We start from the raw sequence: 17,940 nt of genomic DNA on the forward strand, positions 1-17,940 counted from the left end.
GATCTACCGGTTTCCTAGCTGTGTGTTCTGTCATTTCTCTAGTTTAAGTTTGTTTTGAGTTATTTCAGTTATGTTATATTTTGAGTATTAAATTAAAGCCTTTTTTGATTTCACGTCTGTCTCCGGAGTCTGCACCTTGGGTCCTATTCCTACCTGCACACAGCCTTAACCTAACAGATACTGTCATATGGTGTCAGTTTGCTCTTAAAAATACTGGCATGGTTTTGTTGTTATTTTAACCTGTTAATCCTAATCAAGTTGTAAATCACAGTTTGTTCCTCCGACTTTGGCTGCTATTTCTCAGTACCTTACAGAACTTTGGGCTTTTGGCAACCCCAGTGTTTTAGGCCTATTGCATGTCTGGATACTGAGTTTGCAGAGTGGAATAGCAAGAGAGGGAGGAGCAGACAAGAAGAGATGGTCATGTTTATCACTCTGGGGACTACATTGTGCAGGGCATTTCCAAAATTATTTTGAAATGGAAAGGCACAAGAACAATTTGTAGAAAACTGACATAGAAAACCTTGGGCACAGACTCTAGTGCAGCCTGGGGTCTTAACTAAGAGGTTTATTTACAAAGAATCTTTCGCAGTCAGTGTCACAAAGTGCCTGATGTCAAAAGTCCAATCTTTTGATGAGAAATTATTAGTAGAGTATTAGTAAACTTTTCCAGAAGTTCAACTTTTTGCCACAGAATGTTTTCCCAAAAGTCTCGGGGATCATTTAGATGTCAGTTATTTTGTTTTTCAGCAGTTTCTTTAGATTGTTGCACAATGTGTTGCTTTTTCTGTTATCCTCCTTCACTCTGTCACACAGGTTCTATTTAATTGTTCATTGATTCAACAAGTCTGGCAGTAATTAGGGAAAAGACAAGATCTGCAGCTTTTCATTTAGGTCTGAAAAACTGAACACAACACTGACAATTAAACGTTGACACTGAAATTGCCCAAACTGACAAAGACTAACAGTAAAGTTTTATGGTTGCAAGGCTTTGTCACTGATGTTTTATTTGTTTGTTTTGTAAGCCATAATTCAGCAAGTTTGTAACTCAAAGTTTCAACTAAATAACTTAAGATTTCAACTTATTCACAAGTCAGAGTGAGTAACTCGACATTTTGAAAAACCTAACCTGAAGTTTTGGGGTAAAAAGACATAACAATTTGACATTTTGACTCAGTGCTGCCTGAATATTATTTTATTGTTTACTTTATTTACTTTTTTCAGTGAAGGAAACAAGGTTCCATAGTTTAAGTCTTAATTTTTTACATTCAGTCTCGTGTTTATTTTTGTTGCCTATAACAACCTTAATATCTGTAGGTAGATGAGAAGCAAAATGCAACATAGAAAAAGCATGAATACATCTTAAAATTTATTATTATTATTATTATTTCGACTGCAGTGAAAAAAATGGGATAAATAATATGGGACAAATAAATTCTCTTCTGTTATTGCTCTTTGTTTATACCCTGAGTTTCGTCTTCAAGGCTCGTAAACTAAACTGTCGACTGATAATTCGAGTCCACTAAAGCGAACCCGTTAACTTACTAGTAACTTCTTTGCATGACATCTAATCTAACAACACTTAACCGCGATTTATATAAAAGATGGTTACTTTTAGAGAACGCCACAGCCTTGTAGGCAAAGTACAGGGAAAAACTACACTCTTTTACGTTGCCGTAACTCTCCTAGCTCCGCCTCTATCCCTGGACAAACAGGAATGCAGCCGCTCGTCACGTCAGCATGAGGAGACGCAACAAAATCAGCTACACATAGCAGAGTTCTGTGATAACAGAGGAAGAAAACTCTCAATCCAGCACTGTCAATTATTTCTAGCAGTCCTCACGATGCAGCGACGTGTCCGCTTTGTTGACTGTAACGTAGGATGAAGAGTAGATACCAGCTAGTTAGCTTGCTCTGACAGTCGGAGTACTAGCCTGTGGCTAACAGTTTGCTTCACGCTGTGAACTGAGACGGTAAGTTTTTCTCAGATATTTCTGTGGTGTCACGTTGGCCGCATTGCAACTAGTAAGAGACGGAATTGCTTCCTATATAATCCTAAAAAGACATTAGGTAATATTTTTGGTATTTTTAGCTCCGTGGAGGTGATACTTTCTGTTACAAATACTGCTCACAAAAGGGATCAGTAGCTTTTTCGTACGGCTGACAAAGTCACCAAACTAGCTTTACAAATACTTTACGTTCCATTGTAGCCGATGCGTTTTTTATATAACTGACCTTTTTCTAAAACCTATTAAAACATTCACTAAATTACCTCTTCTGTGTTAACCTAATGTTTATCTAGATTAGTTCATCGGTGTCTCGCTTTTTCTAAACGTGGCCCGGGTCTTTCTCTCTAGTGTCATACGAGTCCCTTTATGTCATTCAACGGATCCGACCTCATCCGTTTCATGGGATTTTAAACTGCTATAGCTACAGCCAAGAGTGCTGTTTATGCGGCAGATCCGTAAGTGATCGTCTGTAGGTGTGACAGTATTCACTCAAAGCCCAGGAGGGGATAACAGAGATTATACTTAAGTTAAACATTATTTATCCACCAAAACTTGAACTTTAGATATGTTTCCAGCCCATCAACGAAACGAACGTTATTGTAAGCCAAATGAAGCTGGGATCATGTTTCAAGCTTCACCTTCGACGGCAATGTTTGGACAACCTGATTAGTCCATGCCAGGAAGGAAGTACAGGAACAATTCTCGTCTTGTACAAACAAAGCTTTGTTTTGTTTCCACTTTTTGTCTAGTAAATGTACCAGAATTGGAAGAACCAATTGAATATCACAAAATTCGTTTAGTTTTTGTAAAGCTGCAGACCAGCTGTGCACATGGAATAACATCACCCTACTGTCTTTTTCTGACAGTTTCAAACCTTGCTATCGAAATAAAAATGGAGATTCACCCTGATGACACATTTTTAAAAACAGGCAAACTTTAAGCTGAGCAATTTTTATATCTGATGTTAAGCCTTTTTTTATTTTAGTAAAGCAAAGATAACCCTGACGGATGTCTCGATTTAAAATTAAACACTTTATTGGTAATATAAGGCATCGTGTATGTTTAGTTTTGCATGCGTGTTTGTGTTTGCCCCATACATTAACATAACTGTCATTTCGAGAAGAACTACCCCGTCTTTCTCTACTCAGCTTTCGTGATCTTTTTCCTCAAAGCAAAGACTTGGTGGGAAAACCATTGTCTTTCTTGTGTTCTTTTAGGAAACAGTCATGACACATAAACGCAGCCTGTGTTCAGTTTCTCTTGGAGTGGAGGGTATGACCTGCGGCTCTTGTGTCCAGTCCATAGAGCAGCGCATTGGGTCTCTTCCTGGAGTGATGCATATAAAGGTAAACGTGGGCTCTTTAGAGCTGTTTGTGGTGGTTAGTGGGTTTGAATTTTGTTTTAATTAATTTTTAGTTTAAATGTCATGCAGCAGTCTTTGTTGAGGAACTGATAATAACATTTTGCTGACTCAATACTTCCCTCGTGATACTTACTGTTTAACTACAGGATCTGAAATAACTAGATGTTGTAACAGTGGTCAAGTATTTTAAAACCATGTATTAGATCTCATAAAGAAAAAAAGTATATTAACTAAAGGCCTGATTGATACCCTAATCTTACCCCCTCGGGACTCGCTCATCTGATTAAGAACCAAGTAGCATCAATGTAGCCATGAGAGAGGGTTTAATTGCAATAGTTGAGGCCTGCTGTTTTGTTTATTGTGTGTTTACCCCCGAGGCTGAGGGTAAATGAGACGATAATGTAATAGTGTGTTCCAGATAGCGCTCTGCCCTTTGCGGGACTGTGACATCAGCTCAATAAATTCTGTGTGTATCCACAGAAAATGTCATTTGTGTCTTAAGACAGTTTAGGTCCTGGATTATTTTACATTAATCTATACAGACATGATCTGCGAAGAGTAAATAGATTTATTTTATGTTCTTAGTAGAACAGTCATTGTCGGATTAGTGTTTCCCCTTTATTCTGAGAGTAAAGGTTAACCCTGCAGGCAGCCACACTTACTCACTCACTTGCTGGTTAACTTACGGCCAAGTCAGGCGATGCCTTCAATGTGTCACATGTTTCTTTCTTGCTAAAGTGAGAGCTGAGGGGATCATGCTGACAGCACATGCTGTGAGCTTGCCAAAGTCATGCATTTCTTTTCTTTTTTTTGTTTGTTTGTTTTAATAAAGGTTTAGTTCTGAGACAAGACAGTAAAAGCGTTAGGTGATAATAAAATCTAAGGAATCTGTATAGCTACACAAGACCAAAAATATCCCTTTCATAGTATCGGAATTAACTCTGAACCGACATTAAGTGCTTAAGAGTATTACTGGAGGTAAATCTGATTGTTGCTTGAATAAAATAGAAGCCACATCTTAAATGTAGCTATATTGCATATTAAGGTTAAGCTTAGCATTTATTCCAATTTTGTTGACTCCATTTTACATTTTCTCTTTCAACTCCACTTTTGTAGGTGTCTTTAGAGGGCAAGAATGCAACTGTCATATTTGACCCCAGCCATCAGAGCCCAGAGTCTCTGTCAGAGGCCATTGAGGACATGGGCTTTGAATCAAGTTTGCCAGCTTCCAGCAAAGCCACACCAGTCCCTACTGATATCCAGTTGGTCTCCACCTCGGGCATGACACCCACAGCCCAACAGGAAGCATTGAAGAAACTATCACAAATTCAGGGAGTGCTGGATGTCAGAGAGAACCTGCCACAGACGGGCCTCACCGTCACCTTTGTTCCCTCCCTGACGTCCACGCAGCAGCTTAGTGAGGCGGTGGCCAGCGTAACACCGCCGGACATCTCCACACCGAGCAGCCCTTTGCAAAAAGACCCCACCTCCTCTCCATCTCAGACCACACGAGGTGGAGCGGCCATCCTTAAGCTGCGCATTGAAGGAATGACCTGTCACTCCTGTATTACCACTATTGAAGGAAAGATTGGTAAACTCAAAGGGATTCAAAAGATCAAAGGTGATGTACTCGACCCATTTGCAAACTTGCAGTCATATATAACTTTACAGCCTGAGCTGGAAGAGATGTTGTAGCGCGACTGCTGAATTGCACGTCCTACATCTCAGGTGTCATGTCATTGTGGATCAGCGAGGCTGTCTTTAGGTTCAGCAAGTAGAGATTGTTTAGTACGATATGATTATGACTCATGAAATCCCGTCTGGTTGGAAAGAATGACTTGTAGACGGGATTATGGTGGTTGAGTGCAGCATGATCCCTGCGTTCAATGTGGTTGTTTGCACAGCCTGTCAGTGTACTGTTTGCTCTGTCAAATTTGTTTCAAACTGACGCAAAAAGGGAAGTTTTATAGTAATGATGACATTTATTTTCCTTTATAAAAAGAACAGAAAAAGTTATGCGTATTTGAAATTTTTCGAAGTCAGTTTTTAACTGTTGTAGTTTGTTGCCCTGAAGCTCAGTATTGAAGAGGATTCTTTTGTTTTTTTGCATGGTGTTCATACTTATTAACCCTGGGTTTTTGGCATAAGACAACTCCGGACATGTAAAATCATTCAAATATTTTGTGAGCTAAAAATATCTTTTGGGCTCACCTATTCTTTTTGCAGTCGTTCATACAGGATGTGTAGTTTAACTTTCTGATGTTTTGGATCCAAATAAACAGATCTGACCAATCAGATCAGTATATTTGGCAACAAGTGCCATCATGGCTAAACACTGCTCCGGCTCATAATCGTCTCTCTGAAATGAAATTATCTCTCCCTCTTCAAGCGTGGTCCCATTTCTGATAAAAGAGCTCAAAGTGCCCCACTGACATCCTGAAATATGTACGAAAGCGAGCGTGATACAGTTTTAACTTCTAGATCAAAGCGTAAAATTGTCCTTGCTGCTGCTTTCTTGTGAGAATTTGATGAACCCAGAATCTCTGTTTCCTTCTTTTCTTGTTTCAGAAACATCAGGATGAACTTTTTTTTTTTTTTTTTTTTTTTTTTGTCACAGTCAGTGGTTTGTTTTTTTTTTGTTTTGTTTTGTTTTTTTTGAGGACGAATGCTCCACAAAAAATATAATGTGTTTGGTTTGTATGTAGGCCAAGTTCAGATCTGGAATTTTGTGTTGTTTTTATGCAACATGTTCAGTGTGTAACAGCCTTCAGAGTGAAGTAAAGGCTTTGTCTCCTGAAGCTTTAAGCTGGACCATCAAAATGATCTCACATCGATTGTATCTCGTGTGTCTGATTCTCTGCCAACATCTTTGTCCTTGTTTCACACACAGTGGCTTCCGCTTCTTGTCAAAGAATTTCATTTGTTTTTATTTGCTTTGTGCTTCTGTTTTAACTTTCCTGTTTCCATCTCTTCCACAGTTGTTTTAGAGTCTCAGGAAGCTACACTCGTCTACCTGCCTTACCTCCTCACTGTCCAAACCATCATTGATCAAATTACTGTGGTTGGATTCAAGGCCTTTGTGAAGTCTAAGCCCCGCCCCCTGCAGCTGTCCCCCAGTGAAATGGAGCGCTTTGTTGATTCTCAAAAACAAACAATTTCGTCGCCATCTGAGACTTCGGAGGAGACTGAAATCTTCATAGACACCACGCTCGTCACGCTTAGGGTCAAAGGCATGCACTGCCGTTCCTGTGTGGTCAACATTCAGGACAATATCTCAGTGCTGCCTGGTGTGTCTTCTGTGGAGGTGTCTTTGGAGAATGAGAAGGCCTCCATCTGCTATGACCCCCAAACGGTCACAGTGACTCAGCTGCAGCAGGCAATTGAAGCACTGCCTCCAGGAAACTTTAAGACTCAACCGTGGGACTCCTCCGGTCCCCTCAGTCCTGTGTCCACATCACCTGCTCGCACTTTACCACCGTCATCATCATGGCCTACAGGAGCAAACCAGGCTAAACCTGCTGTCTTGCAGCCTTGTTTTAATCAGCCACTGGGATCTGTGGTGAATATCCACATTGAGGGCATGACATGCAACTCCTGTGTTCAGTCCATTGAAGGCATGATCTCCCAAAAGAAAGGGGTCATGTCAGCCGAGGTCTCTCTGACTGATCACCAGGGGATCTTTGAGTACGACCCTCTGCTGACCACACCAGAGGAGTTGAGGGAGGCCATAGAGGACATGGGCTTTGATGCCTTTCTGCCTGGTAAGAGGACCGATTATGTTGGCATTTAATTACCCACATGGTTTCAGGCCCAGAGCAGTTTTATTTTTAGAGGCTAGTGAGCAAAATTAGCATCATTAATGAAGAAATCTTCTTGTAAACAGAGACCAACTCTCTGCTGCCTGCGCCACATCCTCTTTCATCGAAGTCTTCAAGTATAGCACCTGTCAAAGGTAAAGAGGTGGACAGTGACCACCACAAAGAAACCCCACAGGGACTTAGTGGAGAAACCAACTCTAAATGCTACATCCAGATCGGAGGGATGACCTGTGCTTCCTGTGTGTCAAACATTGAGCGAAATCTCAAGAATGAACCTGGTGTGTTAAAGTTTTTTGGGTTTTTTTTTTTTGATAGGATAATTTTTTGTTTTTCCTTAGGAAATAAAGAGAAAATCTGTAATGTTGTGCAGGTATCTACTCTGTTCTGGTGGCACTAATGGCGAGTAAAGCAGAGGTCCGTTATAACCCTGAAGTCACCGATCCTATGAAGGTAGCCGAGTGCGTGAAGGAGCTGGGCTTCACCGCCTCTGTTATGGAGAACTATGAAGGTTCAGGTGGAAACGTTGAATTAGTGGTGAGTCACTGTGAGGCTGCATTGACTTTATGTTCTTTAATGCATGCATGCAAAACCATAAACAAACATTTCTCAATAAGGATTCACTAGATGAGGTGCATTCCTCCCCTCATATTCTCATTATTTTCTACCTCTTCATCTGCTTGTCTGCTCCTCTTCACCTTCTTTCAGGTCAGGGGAATGACGTGCGCTTCTTGTGTTCACAAAATTGAATCCAACCTCACGAAAGAAAAGGGGATTATCTATGCCTCTGTTGCCTTGGCAACCAACAAAGCACACATTAAATTCGACTCTGAAGTTATTGGACCACGAGACATCATCAAGCTGATTGAGGTATTATGCCTTCCTCTGTTTATTTATGCATGTGTTCAGTTATACTTTTACTAATTCATTGGTCTGGATAAAAGTCTTTAAAGGCCTCATCAGGAGTTTGTTTTCTGTAGAATCTAGGGTTTGAAGCGTCTTTGGTAAAGAGGGACCGCACTGCCAGCCACCTGGACCACAGCAAAGAGATACGACAGTAAGCAGCATTTGGTGTTTGTCAATTTAAAAACCTGTTGTTTGTGTAGTTATGTATGTTATGTATGTGTTGGGACATGAGTCTGGTGTTCAAACTCTTTTTCTTTTTCCTTTTTGTTCATCTGAATGTTGGCTTGATCGTTTATCTGACTTTCCTAAGAAAAATCTTTTTGTAGAGTGAAGTGCTTAGGCCATTATAGGCAGTAAAATGTAAACTTATCAGAGAGTGATACTAGGGATTGAAAGTAATCAGTTAGTGAGGTATGTTGAGCGTGAAGCTAGTTGTCAGTGTCACAAATGTAGCTCCCTTTGTACCCAATAAGGTAATCGAGCTAAGTTAAGCTGCACATGTAATATGCTTCAGAGGAGGTTATTTTCATATTCAGCTCTAAAAAGCACTCTCAGCTGAGGGAAAACATTTCATATGCAAGGCCACGAAGGCCAAGTCCACTTGGAGGGTGCATGCGTAATTAAGCATTGTAGTGTCGTGTCTTGCTGCAGGTCATGGGACAGAGCCCTGTTTTTAGTCCCTCTCTTATTTACGTCCTTCAGATCCAAGCGACCTCTCGCATGCCCATGGGAGCAGAAGCTGTAACACTGACCTTACACTCAGCTGCACATGCATTCATTTGAAAATTGGGGGGCAAAATTGAGGATACGGTACAATGTGTCGTACGTGGAGCATATAACTGTCATTTTTCTTTATTCAAATTTTTTATGTTTTTGAAGCCATTTACTTGATTTGCACTATTTTAAATAATATCATGTGCCATTTTATAAAAAGCTGTTTAAAAAATAATACTACTAATAAGACCTGCAAACCTGTGGTTTCTACAAGCATCCAAAAATGCTGTCAGAGATCAAATATTTCAGGAGAGGTGGGAATCACCAGACACCTCATGATACGATGTTATCATACTACTTCATTTACTATTTCATATTATTGCACTTTTTAACATTTTGAAACATGCTGAGTATTGCAGTAACAATTATTGCGATTTGTCACCTGTTCTTTCATCAGCAGAGGTAAACTTTATTATCTGTTTTATCTAAAATAATGTTATCTCACTTCATTTATTTATTTAGGTTTTCCTCCAAATAGACTGTTAACCGTACAACACTGGCTTGAAAGCCAGGCATAAGTGGCGTCATAAGACCGGGTCAGTCTGGTATCAGTCTTATATCAGACCCCATTCAACTGCAGGCTGATATCATTCTGCATTTGTATGGGGTCAAGCTGGCAATAACATGCTATCTGTGAAGTGTGATAAGTGGTTGCACTAAAGATAGAAATATTTACACATTCAGCAGAAATTTAACTGACATTGATACTCAGTGGCCTTCCTGTACTATAGGAACATAATCAGACTGATGGCAGCATGTTGGCATCTGTCTGCATTTATAAATTAGACTGCAGTTATTGTCAAACCTTCAACAATCTCTCTGAGTGATTCCAGTCAGTTCAAGTCAGACTGTGACCAGGCGACCTGTTCACTCAACTTTCGATCTAAAGTCATTGTGAGTGTGTAAGACCTTCAAGCTCTGAGCAACCCTTTCTATTCTATTTTATTTTATTTAACTTGTGTGGCTGAGCCATTAGCTTGGTGTGAATTAGGAGGTTGCTTTGTCAAGCTAAATGTTACCAGTGTTTAACGGTTTTTGAGTTGAGATGATTTAATGTAAGTTGGCTCGACTAACATTATCTCAGGGTTTTGGTGCATGAGATTAGCCCTGTTGTTTGTAGTATTCCCAGAGCATTTATATTTATTTAATAAATATCATTATAATATCGCCCCACAAAATATTGCTCCAAATGTGTATGAATGTAGTTTTGTTTAGTCATACTGGCTGTGAGAGAGTTGTGTCTTGGTTCTTTTTGTTATGATTATTAAAGTCAGCATATGTTTGCTTTGTCGTTTTAAAAAAAACCTGTTACTAAGTGAATATTATCTTCCCTTGCTAAGGTGGAGGAAGTCTTTCCTTGTGAGCTTGGTTTTCTGTGTGCCTGTGATGGGTATGATGATCTACATGATTATTATGGACCACCAGATGACAGTTTCACATCATCACAACAATACGGCAGAGGACCGCAACCGCTACCACTCCACCATGTTTCTGGAGAGACAGCTGCTCCCAGGCCTCTCCATCATGAACCTCCTCTCCTTCCTGTTTTGTGTGCCTGTACAGGTAAATCACAGGGATTAACTTCACTCCCAGGAAACATGATAGGGAACTTTTAGTAGTAGTAGTCGTAGTAATAGTAGTATTAATTTTTGCCCTCAGGAGAGAAAAGTCGTGGAGTCATATTAATGATTTCTGTTTTGTTTGTTTTTTTCTCTCTCCTTAGTTTATTGGAGGTCGCTACTTCTACGTTCAAGCCTGGAAAGCCGTGAAACACAAGTCTGCGAACATGGATGTGCTAATTGTTCTGGCCACTTCCATAGCCTTCACCTACTCATGCGTTGTCCTAATTGTGGCCATAGCGGAGAAGGCAAAAGTCAATCCCATCACGTTCTTCGACACACCGCCTATGCTCTTTGTCTTCATCTCTCTGGGACGCTGGCTGGAACAGATAGCCAAGGTTTAGCTCATATTTATTAATATCTGTGACATTTCAAGTAACTTTACTTTTTTGAAAAGTCTGCAAATCGACACACATGTATAAAAAGTCAAATTGTTTTATGTGCCGTCTTCCAGAGCAAGACTTCTGAGGCTTTGTCCAAACTGATGTCTTTACAAGCCACTGAGGCCACAGTCGTCACTCTCGGCAGTGATAATTCAGTTCTCAGGTACTCCTGGTTCTCTACCCTCACCTTTCACATGTTGACTTGGTTTGAAATGACAACATAATGAAATGTTTGCAGTTAGAGTACCTGTTGAAATAGACAACAGCATAACAAAGGGTGTATAAAAAAACAGCAGGGGAGTTTCCAGAGTTAGTGTCAGATTTAATTGACAATTTTGACCTTGTGTGTCTTCTAACAGCCTTTCCTAAACAGTCTAGTATCATTATTATTATTAATAATCTTACTATTTTTTTCAGTGTCAAAAATGAATTTGTTTTTAGTATTTGACATTATTTTATGTTTGTGTGTTGCAGTGAGGAGCAGGTGGATGTGGAGCTGGTTCAGAGGGGTGATATAGTCAAAGTCGTTCCTGGGGGAAAGTTTCCAGTCGATGGGAGGGTCATTGAAGGACATTCCATGGCCGATGAGTCCCTCATCACAGGTTGGTCGTCATTAATTGTAGGACCTGTATCTATGCATGGACTGGTGCTGGATGTCTATAAAAAGTGTTAATAGGTCACTTATGCTCATCGTGGGCATGAATCTCATGGTCATTTGGGGCTTTTAATCATTTCTTTGAAATCTTATTTTTCTAGGGTGGAATGATTGTACAGGATACATCTTTTATTACTTTAAAAAGACAAGAATTTGGTTCATAAGTTTAGATTTATTTTGGATTTTCTCTAATCTAGAATTAATATTTAGTTCTTTCAGCCAGTTGCACCTCACCAGGTGCCTTTGGTAGCCATCAACAACCTTGACATAATTCTTCCTGGGCATTTGACCTCTCTTGGCAGAATTGGTAGAGTTCATTTAAATTAGTTTGTTTCTTGGCACAGACCTGACTTTTAAGCGTAATGCAAAAAATTCTAATAGGGTTGAAGTTGAGACTTTGAGAAAAAACAATTTCAGAAGCTTAATGTTAGCCTGCTTCATTCATTCCAGAAGCAGTTTTGTTGTGTGTTTCTGGCTGTTGATTTCAGGGGAAGGTGAAGAATTCCTTTATTGTTATTTTATTATTGTTACATGGCATCCACTGACAACAAACAGCCCAGAGCACGATGCTACCATCACCATGCTTGACAGTGTTCTTAGATGCGAAAGCCTTATCTTTTCTCCTCCAAACATAACTCTTGTCAAGGTGGTCAAATAGCTCAGTCTTTGTCTTGTCCGACCTTAAAACCTTTCTCCAGAAGGCCAAAAGCATCTGGTTGGAGTGCAACTTGCTATGGGAACCAAACCAAATATTAGTGGGTGTGTTTTGTTTATTTTTTTCTTACCTGTACTGCAGCTTTTTGACCAGCTGTTGCTTTATGACTCCAGGTGAGGCCATGCCAGTGACGAAGAAGCCCGGGAGCTCGGTGATTGCAGGCTCCATTAACCAGAACGGCTCTCTGCTCGTCAGTGCTACACATGTTGGCATGGACACTACGCTGTCTCAGATTGTCAAACTAGTGGAGGAGGCTCAGACTTCAAAGGTGAATTACATGGTTTGGCCTGTGCACTGTATATACCAGCTTTGAGAGTAACGCTGTACAAGTGTTTATGTCTTTACTTTGTGTTTTTAGGCTCCCATCCAGCAGTATGCGGATAAAATTAGTGGCTACTTTGTACCCTTCATTGTTGGCATATCTGTGCTTACCCTGATCGCGTGGATCATCATTGGCTTTTTGAACTTCTCTCTGGTGGAGATGTACTTTCCTGTGAGTTCTTTTCCCTTTTACTTCAGTTTTATGTCATTTTTGTGAATTGGAAAAAAGCTAACATCATTTCCTTCACACAGGGTTACGACAAATCCATTTCCAGGACTGAGGCTGTGGTTCGCTTCGCCTTCCAGGCCTCCATAACCGTGTTATGCATCGCCTGTCCCTGTTCCCTTGGCTTGGCAACCCCGACAGCTGTCATGGTGGGCACAGGGGTCGGAGCCCAAAATGGCATCCTGATAAAGGGGGGAGAGCCACTTGAGATGGCGCATAAGGTGTGTTAATGATGATTTTCTGACACCTCTGTGTTAGCCAGGCGGTTATATATGAGAAAGCATCTGTTAGTTTTAACACATTGAATAAAATTATAATTATATAAATGCAGGCAGATATCAGATGGGTGACTGAATGCATTAAATTTGATTTATCGATGTAGTGCCACATGTATGCACTTATTCGATTACGTGACATGCATAGTGATTTATTTCCATCATCTAAAATGAGGTTTTTAGACCTCACAAGTGCATTTACTGTATTTTTGTTTTAGTGGGTTATTTTCACCTCTCAAGTATGATCCTCCTGAAAACCAGCCTATTCATTTATGTCTTCTGTAATGGACATTTTGTTGTTGGTCTATATCTTTTGACTTATTTGAGCTACCCTACTAAGTCCTGATGTACTAAATAGAGGACATCCTGGGTTTTCCACTGATATGTCATGTGTTTGAGTGGCCTCTTTTAGCTTCAAAGAGGAAGGAAATCACAAAAAACATGTCAAACAAAAAATGTTCAATGGGAAGATTCCCCCCCCCAGTTTTCAGGAGGTTATCAGGGTATTATCATCACCCTGTTATGTCTGTGAATGCGATAACTCGAATGAGGAGTTTTAAATTCATGCCATAGGTGTATCTACTAAAAATCTCAGTTTACAATCTCAGTGACCGCATGATCAAGGTCAGAGTTCTCTGAGAACAAGGTGCTGTAGGATTTTGAAATTGATACAGTAGGTATATCTACTAGAAGCCTGAGGGGTAGCACTGGGGGTGCCAGTATTTTTATATTGTAGTTTTCTGTTTCATGAATTGTAATAATTTTTCCACATTCTTTAATTTGCTTGAGAGCTGTTATTCTGAAAAGAAATTCCCATCTCCTGCTTTAATCGTTAAAAAATCTTAAAAAAAAATCTTAAAGACTGTTAAAGATGAGACCCATGAATAAATAATTAAATTCTCGATGCTGGAGGTGATAAACGTCTTTTATATTTAGATATCATTTCTGGGGTCACAAAGTAAATAACTTATAATATTATCTTTCATATGCAGGTTCAGTCTGTGGTGTTTGACAAGACCGGCACCATTACATACGGGGCCCCAAAGGTTGTTCAAGTAAAGATCGCGGTGGAGGGGAATAAGATGCCTCGCTCCCGCCTGCTGGCCATTGTAGCCACAGCTGAGAACAACAGTGAACACCCGCTCGGAGCCGCTATTACCAAATACTGCAAACAGGTTTGCCTTTCATCAGATTTGACCCCACGGTGAGATGAATGATAATCTACAGTATGTATATGTGGAAGATGTTGATCCATTGTTATTTGCGTGCAGGAGCTTGGCACAGAGTCTCTTGGCACGTGCGTGGACTTTCAGGCGGTGCCGGGCTGTGGCATCCGATGTCAGGTGAGCAACACAGAGAGTCTGCTGAAGCAGTTGGACAGTGACAGCGAGGACAACAACCAGCGCAACAGTGTCCTAGTCCAGATCAGCGACAGCCGGACATGCACCAGCTCCCATCCACTCATCATGGACCCACAGCCGCAAAGTATGTTTGGAAGTGCATTCCTACTGCATGATTACAGTTGCTGTAAAGTTGTGTTTCACTTGCTTTTATGCCTTCTTGCTGTTGTTTGCAGGCCTGCTTCAGACAGCCACCTATGTAGTCCTGATTGGGAACAGGGAGTGGATGAGGAGGAACTGCCTGCAAGTCACACCTGAAATCGACGAAGCCATGATCGAGCACGAGCGCAGAGGACGCACTGCTGTTCTGGTGGCCGTAGACGGTGAGTAGCAATGTTAAAATTGACTCTTTTCTCTCACTTTCTGACTGCTTGAAACTTAAAAACCTTTTTTTCTGTGCATAGACCTGCTGTGTGCAATGATAGCCATAGCAGACACAGTGAAACCAGAGGCTGAGTTGGCGGTCCACACGCTGACCAACATGGGTCTGGAAGTTGTGCTGATGACTGGAGACAACAGCAAGACAGCTCGGGCTATTGCTGCTCAGGTAAGCAAAGCAGATGAATGAAGAGCTGATTAATACTGATGCTATCATTAGACTTTTGTTACTAGATGGTGAAGTTGTAACAGAGATGATGGCTTCGATTTTTTTGCTTTTCTGCTTTAATGTCATATTAAGCTGGAAACCCAACACGTGTTTGATTTCTGAGCTCATCATTCTGCTTTTTGTCCACCAGGTCGGCATCAGGAAAGTGTTCGCTGAGGTGCTGCCCTCCCACAAGGTGGCCAAAGTGGAACAGCTGCAGCAGGCGGGAAAGAGGGTCGCCATGGTGGGTGACGGCGTCAACGACTCGCCCGCTCTGGCCATGGCTGACGTGGGCATCGCCATAGGAACCGGGACAGATGTGGCCATAGAGGCCGCAGATGTGGTGCTGATCAGGGTGAGAATCTGATCCGACAAAGGTGTCTGTTTTGTAACATGAAAGCGGCACAGATGATATTTAGGATGATGTGAATCGCATGCAGACAACACAACAGGTCACCGGTGACTCTCCAACTTGAGAAACAAAAGTCTAACATAAAAAACCTTGTAGACTGAAATAAAAACAGTTGATCTGTTTTGTTTTTTTGTTTGTTTTTTAAAGCTTTGTGCTGAGAGGATTTTACTTAAAGCATTTCAACTTTTTCCCCTTTTTGCCACAAATTGCTATTAACGCCCTGCTCATTTACCCAGTGTTGTTCTCTTGTCTTCAGAATGACCTGCTGGATGTGGTCGGCAGTATTGACCTCTCTAAAAAGACCGTCAAGAGGATCAGGATCAACTTTGTCTTCGCTCTTATCTACAACCTGGTTGGAATTCCTATTGCTGCTGGTAGGTTCTTTGGTGGGCTGAATGCAGAGTGAGGTCATCCACTTTTTTAGTATCATAGTGAAATCACTTTGAGCTCTGTGGAAATACGAACCTCATCTATTTACAGGGGTGTTCCTTCCCATCGGCCTGGTGTTACAGCCGTGGATGGGCTCTGCTGCCATGGCGTTGTCATCAGTCTCTGTGGTTTTGTCCTCGCTTCTACTTAAATGGTAATGAAATATTTGGGGTTTTGTTGAAGTATTTTGTGTGTATTTTGTGTTAATTCATAAAAACTTCTGTCCATTTTATCCCCTTCATCTTTATGTAGTTACACTAAACCCACTGCAGAGAAGCTGGAGGCCAGACTGGGTACCAGCAGGCGGCAGGGCAGCCTGTCTGACGTCAGCGTCCACATCGGCATGGGCGAGATGCGTCGCCCGTCCCCCAAACTTAGTCTGCTAGACCGCATCGTCAACTACAGTCGAGCCTCAATCAACTCGCTGCGCTCTGACAAGCATTCAGTCAACAGCTTCGTGCTCGGTGACCCCGACAAACACTCGCTGCTGGTCGGGGACGCTGCGAGCCACGAGGATGACTTGTGTTGAATCTGAGGAGCTTACAATAGAAAGTGCGTTTATTCCAGGCTAAGTCAAAAGGGTTACATTGAATAATGGCCCTTCCATTTGCTGTAGGTGCCCTCAGGCCAGCACTGTTTACGTGAAGAAAGCTTTCCCTTGTTTTCTTTTAGCCCAACCCACTGATCACACTCTTCAGACTATGATGAGATGGGTTTTGTTGAGGTTACGCTCTTGGGGACACTCTTAGACAAACTCATTGACACTACAATCCACAACTCTCCCGTGTCAGCTTCTTCAGAGCCATGAAGCAGGTGCCACATCCAGGAAGCAGAGCTGTGATCATCGTTGCAACTTTACAATCTTGAACATCTATCCAAAGACATTTAAACAGTGGTGCCCTTCCTAAGAGTGGACAGAGTAGAGTTTTATTTTAGTTAATCTCCCTAAATGGAAAAGTGTTGTATAATTATATTCCAAACTATTTATACTATTATTTATCTATTTTTTTTTTTCACTACATCAATGTAAAACATGAAGTTCTTGAATCCAAATGTAAATTATGATTTTGACGTTCCCAAAAAATGTGTGATTGCTTAGAAAAGTTATGCATAAAAACTTTATAACAAGCTGCAAAAGGGATTGTTAAGCAAAACTAAGGAGTGAGATGTGAATGTCAGTGTTACCTAAAGTGCCAGTTGAAGTGCCACCCGGCAATTCCAACACATTCCAAAGATAGCAGCATTCAGAGGTTATCTTGGACTTGATCTTCACAAAGTGTGAGCAGAGGTCTGCTGAAGGTCGATTTAAGCTCTAGTTTCAGCATGCGTCAACTCGCTCCAGCTGTAGTCAGTCATCTGTCAATGTATGTGAAGATTGTTTGCTGTTGCAGTGAAGCAGAAGTTGTTACATGGATTATGATGTTCTTGGATGTCTTTGAGTTGTTGCAATTAGGCTTGTGTTTTGAAATGGCTGAACTCTAAATGCCGTCGTGTCCATCCTTGTGTCTGCAGTAAGCAAGGTTGTGTTACTGTCGTTAATGCAAGGCTGTCACTTTCTCAGCTTTTTTTCTTTCCTTTTTAATAGGATTGATGCTGTTGCACTTGATCAAAGAGACTCAGCACGAACAGAGTAAACACAGCTGTGTCCCAGCAGTCCGCCAAACAAGTTACTGAGAAGCAAACGCTAGAATAATAGTAATAGTTCAGTACTATTTAGATCCCACCAGATTTGAGGAGGATGCTGAACAGCCACTGCTGTTGTGAATCATTAGAAAACAGTTGAGCTATTTTGGTTTCCGAATTATTTCTCTCTTGCTTTTCCTCCTGATGAGAAGTACATCAGCACGTCCTGCCACTTCCCTATGATGCACTCTGGTCTGGTCAGTTCTGCCAGAATGCTGTTTTTGTGCAATGCCTTTTTCAAGTGTCCATAAGGCCTCAGATATCTGTGTCCATGTTTGCGCGTTCTTCTGAACATTGTGTGCCTTTTAGAATAAAAATGCTTTCGTAACATCACATTGCTGTTTTTGCTTTAAGCCACTAGATGGCACT

General features: G+C 41.1%; 1 protein-coding gene across 1 annotated transcript; it reads left to right on the plus strand.

The window, feature by feature from the left end:
* Positions 1-1,714: 1,714 nt before the first annotated feature.
* atp7a (ATPase copper transporting alpha) lies at positions 1,715-17,904 on the plus strand. The gene is made up of 23 exons (XM_085292402.1): positions 1,715-1,973; positions 3,227-3,355; positions 4,489-4,993; positions 6,351-7,133; positions 7,256-7,468; positions 7,561-7,724; positions 7,896-8,057; positions 8,168-8,244; positions 10,208-10,430; positions 10,591-10,824; positions 10,941-11,032; positions 11,344-11,471; positions 12,353-12,507; positions 12,598-12,732; positions 12,813-13,007; positions 14,054-14,236; positions 14,333-14,546; positions 14,638-14,784; positions 14,866-15,008; positions 15,199-15,402; positions 15,716-15,833; positions 15,940-16,042; positions 16,141-17,904. The coding sequence occupies exons 2-23, from the start codon at positions 3,236-3,238 to the stop codon at positions 16,415-16,417; spliced, it is 4,575 nt and encodes a 1,524-aa protein (XP_085148528.1). The 5' UTR covers positions 1,715-1,973; positions 3,227-3,235; the 3' UTR covers positions 16,418-17,904.
* The last annotated feature ends 36 nt before the right edge of the window (positions 17,905-17,940 follow it).

The sequence above is a fragment of the Mchenga conophoros genome, linkage group LG2 (genome assembly GCF_057382185.1).
Source record: "Mchenga conophoros isolate Kocher_MC1m ecotype Shallow Benthic linkage group LG2, M_conophoros_male_GT1.1, whole genome shotgun sequence".
Taxonomy (NCBI): Eukaryota; Metazoa; Chordata; class Actinopteri; order Cichliformes; family Cichlidae; genus Mchenga; species Mchenga conophoros.